The sequence below is a fragment of the Sinocyclocheilus anshuiensis genome, unplaced genomic scaffold (genome assembly GCF_001515605.1).
Source record: "Sinocyclocheilus anshuiensis isolate Anshui unplaced genomic scaffold, SAMN03320099.WGS_v1.1 scaffold1549, whole genome shotgun sequence".
NCBI lineage: Eukaryota > Metazoa > Chordata > Actinopteri > Cypriniformes > Cyprinidae > Sinocyclocheilus > Sinocyclocheilus anshuiensis.
Window position 1 is genome coordinate 228,376 of NW_015538373.1, and position 11,759 is coordinate 240,134.

Here is an 11,759-nt window from a genome sequence, read left to right on the forward strand (position 1 = left end):
TATCTCAGCCAAATGTTGTCCTATCCTAACAAACCATACATCAATGGGAAGCTTATTTATTCAGCTTTGTATAAATCTCAGTTTCGAGAAATTGACCCTTATGACTGGTTTTGTGGTCCAGGGTCGCATATGCCATTTGTGCTTTAAAAATTACTTCTTTTTTTTTTCTATCTGATTAGATTGGATAACACTTTAGATTAGGGAACACATATTCACTATTAACTAAGCGTTTTCCTTCAATAAACTCCTCATTTGCTGGGTAGTGTTAAGGGATCCAGAATATGGTCATGCATTAATCTGTGCTTTATAGGTACTAATAAACAGCCAATATGATAATACTATGCATGCTAATAAGCAACTAGTTAGTGAGTAGTGCTCCCGTATCTAAAGTGTTACCTTGATTGTCCTTAGTAAAGAAATGAGTAAATGGTGGGAGATGGAGGTTAGTCTCTGAGAGAAAGAAAGCAAAGGACTGACAAAGTACTGCAGCGCTATCATCAGGAGCACTGCTTTGTTCGGTCATTGTCTTCCTCACCTGGGGCCAAGCTCATCCTCACTTCTCCACACAAAGTCTCCAAACTTCTCGTAGTGGGAATTGTAGTGATGTTGTACACGATACAGCAGTGGGGGGGAGATCTCCATCAGGGTGTTGTAGGCCGTCTGTTGCTCCTTTCCACTGGTGTAGCCATTATAGAGGTTGTACACTTTGTCTGCGATCTCTGTTTGAGGGGAAAGCATATCTGACATTTGAAATCTGAACTGTCTGTTTTCAAAGAACAAGCTTTCTAAGAAAATCCGATCGTTTCAGATGTTTTCTCTTATTTTTAATGACTGACAAAGGACTGCCTGTTTTTTATTTATTTTGAAACCTTGTGAAAAAGAAGTGCACTTTAGCACACTTTTAAAAATAATAGTTATTAGGAAAAGTATATACTTTAAAAGAATATGCTTAAGTGTGAACTAAATGTGCAACTGCATGTTAAATGCAATTAAATGAAAGTGTATTATAGTTTATATTTATATTATTCCCACTTAAGTTGGACTTAAGTACATTATTATATTTAATTTCAGAATTACTTTCATTGTGTTTGAAATATGATTAAAATTGACTGCTGAATGTACTGACAAGCATTTATGGTAAACTAAAATATACTTGAATGTCTTTTCTACTCAAACTTGTATATTATCTATTTAAATATATTTTGTATTATACATTTGTAGCTGCAATTTAGTACTTTTAACTTTAAATTTAATATTGAATAACACACTACAGTTAAAATTATACTCAAGCGCTTTAGCTTCTTTAAAGCATGACACGATTATTAAAACAATTATTTAAAATGTACTTTATTCTAAAACGTTTAATTTGACATCATTACAAAGTGCACTTTTTAGTAGTGTACTTAAATGGGTTAAGAAACCGTCTCTCTTTAAATGCACTTAAGTTGCATTATATTTCATTAAGATCATATCTAGATATTCAGCTTTTTAAATATACTTTTAGGATTTGAAGTACACTACAAGTGCATATTCAATATAATTAAGCACACTTCTTTTTCACAAGAAAATGAGAACCAAAGATCAGATTTCATAACATGCTTTTTATTCTTTCTTAACATATATTATCACATTATAACTTGCAACGCAAGTCCTATGTTTCCCTTCGAGTGAACTTTCTGTAATCTTACTTCTGCACTGACATGGATTTTGAGTGCTGTACATCCCTGTGATTCATACTGCTGCCAGACCTGTGAATTATATTCAAGTAAAATGGTCTAGCCACTATGGATGATGTAATCATAAACAGACAGGACATGAAGATCTGCCACCTCAGATGGGTGTGAAGATGACATTTCACTGGCGCGCGGCTCACTCTGTTCATTCACACGTGTGAATGGAGTGAAGGAGAATGGCAGTGTACCTTCTGCTTTGCTATCATCCACCATCGGACATGATGTGCGGACGGTCACAAAACTTGCATCCGACCGACTACCACGGCTGTCGACTGCATACAGAGTGAACCTAGAAGAGAGGACGGGGTGGATGTGAGAAAAAGTCTGCTTCAGTGTGTTTCCTAATCTCTGTCTTTAAGTTCCATGCAACTGAAACACAAACAGACATTTGCACAAATAGAGCTGAAAAAGCACAAAATAACTTTGGGATTAGCCAAAATAAACATGACATCATGCGACAAAATCATTAAAACCGAAAGGTGTCCCTGAAAGAGTGTTTCTGGAGTTCTTGTTTATGAGCCTCAGACCACTAAAAACACACAGGCAGGAGTGTAGGGATTCCAGTGGATTCTGTTACATTAGGAAATTGCGTGCCCGACAAGCAAAAAAAACCCTGGCCATTACAACTAATAGCAGCTTAAATGGGACTCCCACTTCCTCTAATGACGGAGTTCCGTTTGGCAAATACAAAACACATTAAAACTGCTGCTCAGCATTTTCTCAGACCACCCAGCACCATGTGCGCTAAACAACCCTGGCTCCACTGCTAATCACAGGGAAAAACCGCCCACCATCAGCTGGCATGAACAGGTCGGGTCATTGAGGTGACTGATCCTTACTAGTTAAGTACGTTTGACCGCCTATGTGTAGTCTAACTAACTATGCCTAGTTATTGTTATTAGGCAGAGGCTATTTGCACTAAGTGTAGAAAAAAAATCAAAGAGAAAAATGTGGCCTCTATGGATGCTGTGCAGGGATAAACAAACCATATAAACAGGTTAAAAATAGGTCTAAATATCATGGAACTCGTAGACCACTCCACCTCAGTCACCATTTTACTCTTTCCACTTGCGAGAGGTGAAAGGAAGTAGAAGAAGGGAAAACAAATCAAGCCTACATTACTTGCAAATATCTTCCCAACTCAAAAAGTACTGTATGAAATGTTATCTTACTCCAGTGCAACTGTCACGTCATGTTTGTTAGTTTGTTCTTAATGGCTCTTGAAACACTAGTTCTTGATGACAACCACCCTACAAGATTCATAGTCAGATCTCTGGATTGCTCTGTGCATCAGAGTTGGGGAGGTTTTTCAAACAGTCTGAACATTAGCCACAACAAATTTGTAGTCTCTTACTCAATTCCTCTAGCGCCATCAGCTGTCCAAAGTTGCACTCACGTTTATACTCAAAACAAAATTATTTTTTCTCACTCTATTTTCAGTCATGAAAAATGTTCCGCCATTTTGAATTACAGTTTGGCCAAAAAGCACAAGACTGGCCTCTTTAGTTCCGGTGCAAATTATTGAGTCGAACAACACCCAATTTTGCCATGTCCTTCAAACAATTTGAGTTATGTCATAAAATGCTGTATTGTAAGAATGCATTGGCGAATCGTTGCGAAACTCAAAATGTGTCATTGCCACCATGCCCTGAAGGTACTCAAACAGTTTTGGAACAGCGCCACCTGTCTTAAATCTTAACAAATGCTAATACATTTTGATTAATTTGAACTATTGTCATGAAAGTGGTCTTAATCAAGATTCTTTGGGTCATACTGAGAACATAGATACCAATTATGCCATAGTCCTCGCTGCCATTTTGATTTTACTTAAAAATTGACATAAAAAAAAAAAAAAACTATTACTAGACCATGGGTGCGATTTTCACCAAATTTGAATCAGATCATCTTCATACAATTCTGGCAAACTGTTATGGATTTCACATTGACAGACAACATTGTTTTCTTTTACCACAACAATTAATTTGATGGTGTGATGCCAAACTGCATCTGGGGCTGTATCCCTGCAAGGCTTTGACATATTGACACCAAACTTGGTGTGTGTCATTGTCAACCAACACTGATCACACCAGACAAATTTGGAGTCAGCGCCACCTATTGGTCACAACTAATAAGCAATTATGTCACACTGAAAGTGATTGTATTTATGGGATTTCAACAATTTTGGTAAAAAAGTCATTTCCAAATGCCTTTATTTACTAATTTTTGAAGTTGGTCTGATGCTCAGTGCTTGCTTGCACATCATTTTGCCCCTGTAGTGCTTGGCCCCTTATATTTAATTACTATTGCCGATCTTCCCAAGCTGTTGCAACAAAGCTGAAAGCACACACTTTTGTAGAATGCAACTGCATGTCATTACTGGGAATTACTGGATTACCCAAACCCATTAATTAGAAAGGGATGTCCACATGATTTCGGCCATACTATGGAGTACGAGCTATGAAATGAAACGTGTTGCTGCACAAAAACTGTGTGTGTCATACTTGTTGTATAACAATGTTAAAATTTTGGTAGATATTGAGTACTCAAGACCATGCTGTATTGTGAATATAGTCCCAGATGAAGGTGAAACAAAAATGACGGCCATTTGTGATGACTATATTCACAATAGCCTCTCATATTTTATGACTTAAATAATAAACGCTCTTAAACATGCCTCATAACCTCAGTATAGCTCCAAATATTGGTACAGCTGTATGGTACAGTACGTCAAGTTTACTGTAACCACGAATTAAGTAGATTTGCATACAATACTGTCCAAGTTTATATGCAATGTGCCAGCATCAGATTAAGTCAAAAAGCACATTTTAAATATTTATTTCAGTTCCTTCATTACGAGAAATGCTGTTGTGCGGTCATACCGTAAACCAACATTGCATGCATCCAACCCTAAGTTGCCAGTCAGAGCAGACATTTCTTCATTCCAGCTTTTTTTATAACAAGCACTGCTGCCATCAGATGAATTTGATGTATCTGATGAAATGGATATGCGCTCTGACTACGCATAAGACAACGGAAGAATGCCAGAAATGTATTTTCCCCGCTTCCAGAGAGACATTTCTTTACACGGCACGGCACGGTTTCGACACTTTGACTCTTCCTTTGCTTGGAAATCCATATTTCAATAACCACCGGCTGATTGTTTTGTTTGTAATACAGTCTGTTTATACATGGCTTGCATAGTTTGCCTGATCTTGTTATTCAACGAAGGAGTGTGGCATTTCTTTGCTAAACCTCACCAAAAGACATCACTCCAAATGCAGGCCAGCCACCATCCGCTGCCAATCTCATCAGAACAACACTGGCTCAAACAATCACATTGTTTGAATTATGTGGTTGCACGGTCGCCCAATAGAGTGTTTTTTTTTTTTTTTTCAGACAATTTGTAGTTTGGTTCAAGGACTTCAGATGGGGAACTCTGGAATAGTTGCTGTTTTGGGTTGTATAAGGTGTTGCAAAGATGGCAAAGGTACTTTTTGTGGTTACGTGCTCCGAATTAGCTCTCACACTACCTTACACTCTTAAAATAAAGGTTCGAAAGGGAGGTTTTCACAGTGATGCCATAGAAGCAGCATTTTTGGTTCCCCAAAAAACCTTTCAGTGAACAGTTCTAAAAACAAAACTGAGATTCACAAGAATTACAGTGAGAATAATATTATATAATGACTTGATATTTTATACATTATACTGAATTAGCTCTCACTCTACCTTATGCTCATGAAAATTAGGGTCCCAAGAGGAGGTTTTCATAGCGATACCATAAAATAACCATTTTTTTTTAGTTCCCCAAATCACCTTTAAATAATCAGTTCTTAAAAGAACAATATTTTTTTCTTAATGTGAAGAATGTTTTAATAGTCTAAATAACCTTATTCCACTATAAATAACCTTTTGTGCAATGGAAAAATTGCATGGATGTTAAAATTTCTTAATGCAACCATTTTTTTCCCCTGTAGTTTTCTTCAGAATACTTCATGTTTCTTATCTTTGCTTCTCGCTGGATGTCACATGCCATTTAAATCCAATTCCAAGTTTGAGGAACTCTGTGAACAATTGGCAGTGATAAAGATCACCCAGGAGAACAAAGGCAAAGTGGTCTGGCTCATCGCTGGGAATGTCAAAACACACCAGCAAAACACACATTCCCCTGCCTGGCTGACACGTTCTGCATCTCTCTTTTTTTTCTCACATCAGCTTCACCATTCTCTGGTTACTCCTGTATATTTGGCTTTTCTCAGCTCATGGCTGTTTTGATTTCTGGCACCTATCGTTCAGCTGTTAAATGAGTTGTTTTTGGCAAATCTGAGCACAGTTTGAGACACTGTTGAGATCTTCAACAGACAGACGTATAGCTGTTTTCCGCAAAGTCAGCAAACATCGCCATTTGCTCACAATTTAATCTCATATTTCTAGAACAAACTGAGATGTCAACTGAGAATGAGTGGTACTTGCACTTTGCTATACAGTGACTGTTGTTAGTGGTGGTCAAGGCATTGCTGTACAATGTTTTGAGGGATTTGTTTTAGCATTTCAGAAGTAGGGGTGTGTAATATTGACAACAAATCAAATCTCAGTATTTGGGATTAGTTTGTCGATAATGATAATTAAACAATATTTTGTTGAGTGTGTTTTGGTGCTGGTAATTTGGCTGGTTTAGGCCTGTCATGCATATTTATGATGCTAAAACTGCCAGTAGGTGGCGGACGAGTGATTCATTGATCATTCATTCAAACGATTCATTCAACATGGCTGATTCATTTAGAATTGAAGCAAGTGACTGTCTAGTTATGAATGGATCACTGAATCACTGACTCAAATGGTTAGTTCAAAAACAGATTCATTAAGGAATGAAACACCACAGTGTTGCTCTGAGATTAAATGTTCTGATTGACTTTTTTGGAACTATTTTTGTTGACAAAAATGTAACTCACTCAATAATAATTTCTTGTTTGTTGAACTGTCGTTTAAAATCAATCTCATTTGCGATCGTGCTCACGCGCTTAATTTCTGGAAAATGTCACTCTTACTTGTAAAGTGAGTGGTATACTCGATAATGTCAGCTCACACATCGTTAACACAACACTTTTCATATTATCATAGACGATAAATATCACACACCCTTAATCAGGAGCTCTAAGTGTGAGCAATTTAGTAATAGTGATGTTTGACTTAGTAAACACTAGCAATTGATAATGGAGGATGATAATGGATATGGAGACAGAGGATGGATGCATTTGTTTGATGGGGAGAGGAACAGATGCTGACATGTCAAGTCACATTGATTTATACAGCGCTTTATACAAAACAGATTGTCTCAAAGCAGCTTCATATTAATAAACAGAAAAATAACAGTTAATGTTGTAAAACTCAACAATTATGAAAAAAATTCAATTTCAGAAGTAAATAAGCTGCTCTTCAGAAGACAAAAGTGTCAGTATTCAGCTCAATTTAGTTCAAAGCTGATTAATTTCAATATCAGGGTTGATGTTGCAAAGTTAGTGTCATTATTCAGCTCAATTCAGTTCAAATGTTGTTCTCATCTGACCGATAGTGTCAGTGCAGTTAAACTGATATTACTGGATATGACTGTGTCAGACAGGGATTCTGTGGAAGCTTTTCAGTCTTTCCTAGGGATGTAACGATTCACTCAACTCACGATTTGATTCACAATTTTTTTTTTTTTTTAACAAAATGAGATTTAAGACAAATTATAAATAAATGTGTCCTTTTATTATTGCTTGGACAAAATGCTACATGTTTCGTTGTGAATTTGAAATATAACACTATAATAATATACTAATATAGCACTTGCATATTATTGCTCTTTTGTTGGTTTTGATTGCTTCTATTGTCCTCATTTGTAAGTCGCTTTGGATAAAAGCATCTGCTAAATAACAACATTTAAATATAATGTAAATGTAAATAACAAAACTAAATGGAAATTTTAAAACAAGCCCCAAATCAAATAAATAAGTAACATAAAAAAAAAAGAAATATCTTCATATAAACAAAATAAGGCTTTGTCTGTGCTCTTTCCATTTAAAATTAGAGGCAACCACTGCATTTTAATCATGATCCAAACAAAGATGCTGCATACATGCAACATGAGCAGTTTTTAATCTAAATTACATTGTATCATTTCGAAATTTGAAGCAAAACCAATTTGAATCGTCACATATTTAAATCAATTTTCAACCGGCTCATGGTTAATCGTTACATCCCTAGTCGTTCCATAAAGTTTTCTTATATGTTTTTGCACCAAAAATAATTAACTCTGAAATTATGCTTTCACAGTGAAGCTCTGCTAAATCATTGCTAGAGGCCATATGGCTTTTAGGAGTTTGCTTTGTGCTTGAAAATATGCATCTGGGCTGTTTGATGCTCTAGATCTTGATGAATTTTTCCAGAGACCAAACATGTGGCATTTCTGAAGACACATTTAAAAAAAAATAATAAATACATTTGGAAGTGAAATGTTTACAGTGTTCCTCATCGGTATGCTAATCTTAATATCAGCCATTTAGGAAACAGAAATCAGGAAGCATTTAAAGATCGTGTCATAGTCTTGAAATGGGTTGCCTTCCAGAGCGTTAGCCGCTAAAATAACACACATTTCCCTCTGCTTGAAGGGTTTGTTTTTAATTGTTCTTTCAAACTGTGAAATATACCAGAACAGCAATCAAACGTGTTTAAGGAGACAACAGCAGAAGACAGATGTACCTAAGATATAGTTTATGAATTGTTTTGGCCTTACAATGAGCACATCTACAGCTAAACAGAGATTTGGACCCTGAACCTCAGAGAGCATATGCATAATTCATGCATCTCATAATTCACGCCACGGTATGGGTCATACCAGGTTTATCATGCTTCGCTGTGTCAGTGGCCATGATTTATTCTGCCTTCAAAGGATCGTTCTTTCATGGTCTATTCTCAAAGTTTCACCACTTTCTCCCGTGACTCAACTATGCTATGCTGGTCATTTAGGTTGATTGTTAAGTAATTATTGGAACATAACCATAATTTTGAAAATCTGTCCTGTTTGTTAGGCTGATTTAGAGATGACTAAATACCAACATTGCCCCCAAAAAATTGGTCTTACAAGGCTGCTTTGGTTGTGTGCAAATAAAAAGCGGCATCATTGCAGCCTTAGACAATGAGTCGTTTAGAGGGGGGAAACGCGCCATGTTCCGAAACAACGAGCCAGGTGTGAAAGCACCCTTAATTCACCCTTCCACAAATGAAGGCCTTAAAAGGTCTTAAATCAAAGTAGAAAGTCGCTATCAAGACAGGATTTCTGCAGATCTAAAAAAGTCTTAGGGTGCTTTCACACCTGTAGATCGATTGCTTTGTTCCGAAACAGGGATTCAAATTATTGCAATGTTGCTTTTTATTCTTGGTGTGGTTCGCTTTCAAAGCAAAGTTTCTAAACGGACCAAATTTGTTAATACAATTCACGCGCGAGTAAACTGTTCTCTCATTGGTCAAAGTCCCACGGTTTATTCTCCGGGATTCCACTTAGCTGTCACGCATGTCATCCGTCAGGATGGAACGACAACAGCTTTTTAAATTTTTTTTTATTAATGTATCATTTTGAGCAGGAGTCCAGGATTCATCGGGAAAACATTTTTAAAATGCACGTACTAGGAAGAAGAGCAATAAGGCGGCATTATAAAAAGAAAAAGTGCGCTTTTTTATTTTGAATGGCAAAGACGTGCTCACCCACAGACATTCACAGGTTCATTTTGAAGTATTAGCAAAACAACAAAGCTAATGCTTTTCACGGAACTTACGTAATTACCCATTAAACATTGTGATATAGCCTGGTTCGTTGGTCTGTTGGATCGGATTGCTTTCTCACTACAACCGAACCGCTCCAGAGTTTGTTTTCAATCGAGCCGAGACCACCTTGTTCAGGTGATCTCGGACCGATTGTTTTGGCGCGGATCCGGGCGTGATTGCCGTGTTCATATATCCCCAAACGAACCGAGCTGAGGGGGTAAACGCGCCAGGTTCCGAAACAACGAGCCAGGTGTGAAAGCACCCTTAATTCACCCTTCTACAACTGAAGGCCTTAAAAGGTCTTAAATCAAAGCAGAAAGTCTTAAATTCATAACGTAATGGCATTAAATGTTGCATACACACAGAAAAAAAAAAAACGAAATATCTTCCTAAGTATGTTTGTCTTGTTTTCCAACACAAATATCTAAACAAACTTTAAAATCAAGATATATTTACTTGATACAAAATTAATATTATGAAGTCTCATTTTCTGAGAAATTTAACTAAATTAAGTGAGTTAATGCTTAAAACAAGAAAAAAAATCTATCAATTAGCTATGAAATAATCTCAGTTACGTACGTAACCCTCGTTCCCTGTTGGAGAGAATTGAGACATTATGTCGTGACGGCATGAGGGGTCTTACTTGGGAGCTCCAATCACCTCTGAGTTTAAGAGTAAAGGCCAATGGAAATTGGTGAGTGGATTTTGCATGCTAAGCCACTCCCTCCATCCACTCATTTAGGTTTATGCGGAAGAGATAAATGCATCTTGATTTAAGAATGTTTACATATTTGCACTGGAAAACAAGACAAAAACACTGAAGCAAAACGCTTAAAACTGAATTAAAAGTAATTGAGAGTGGTTTGGAAGTTGAATTTTAATACAATGTATTATGTTCTTCCTAGACATTTACATTTAGAGAACACATTGATGTGTTGCGTCCCCTTTAATTTATTTTGTCAAAGTTTATTTTTAAAATGGTCTTTAAAAAAATCTTCAATTTACCTTCATAAAACCTGCAGAAACCCTGCAAGAAGGAGTGTATATTTTCTATATTTATAATTTACTGCATTAATGCATTTCTGGAATCTGTGTGTAGCAAAAGTAGTCAAGTAGAACAGTCACTGTGAATAAAGGCATCTGCTAAAATTAATAATGTAAATGTCATGTATGTCATATGTAGATATACTGTACATACATAAATAATGACAAAATGTTATTTTCGGAGTAAAAAAATCCTTTAAATGAAACCCAAAAGCCTGGGAAAGATTGGTGAGGGACCAAGGTGACAGTGAGATGGAAAATCACACAACATTTAGGAAATAACTACAATGTACACAATGTTCTTGAACCCCTCACCCCCAAAAGAAAGTCTGGAAGAAGGCAGCACAATTAAATTTGACTCTGCTGAGGTTCATCGTGTTCATGAGAAAACCATGTTCTGGCATGAGAGTCCCAACAAAGAAAAAGCCATTTTATTACCTGTCTGGGTCCTCTCCAAAAAGAGCTCTATAAACAACTTACAGAAATAACAATGGGTAATACCACACTTGACGAACTTTAACCACCATATCCAAACCACATCAATTTATTTTCCGGTAGTCTTAGGACCATTAGGTCGGTGTTGGAACGATTTGTCCTTCCAAAGCATCCAGAATGAATGTATCACATTTGTGCTAAATCCTCACTTGCAGGTCAGAGACTACAGCTGCAGTCCACATCATGTCTGTTTCAAATAAATATTGCGGCATTGACTTCAGACCAGGTTTCAGTTGGTCAAAGGTGCAGTTTACTTCAGTTGCCTCAAAATAGCAATGCGCCAGCAATGCGCCTGAACACACCTCGTTTTCAGACCAGCACGCCCATAGGCGCACAAATGGGCGCAAATGCATTTGCTATTTAAAGGGGTCATATGATGTTGCTAAAAATAACATTATTTCATGTATTTGGTGTAATGCAATGTGTTTATGCTGTTTAAGGTTTAAAAAAACACATTATTTTCCACATACTGTACATTATTGTTTCTTCTCTATGCCCCGCCTTTCTGAAACGTGTCGATTTTTACAAAGCTCATCGGTCTGAAAAGCGAGGTGTGCTCTGATTGGCCAGCTATCCAGTGCGTTGTGATTGGCTGAATACTTCAAGTGTGTGACGGAAATGTTACGCCCCTACCATATTGTGATGCCATGTCCGGCCGGAGCAACGAGACAAAAACATTAAAACCCA

General features: G+C 36.9%; 1 protein-coding gene across 1 annotated transcript in view; it reads right to left on the reverse strand.

Moving 5' to 3' along the window:
* LOC107683760 (astrotactin-2-like) overlaps positions 1-11,759 on the reverse strand; it is a 496,105-nt gene that overhangs the window by 4,495 nt on the left and 479,851 nt on the right. The window contains 2 exon segments of the mRNA XM_016479817.1: positions 536-719; positions 1,922-2,022. Coding sequence (XP_016335303.1) covers positions 536-719; positions 1,922-2,022 — 285 coding nt within the window.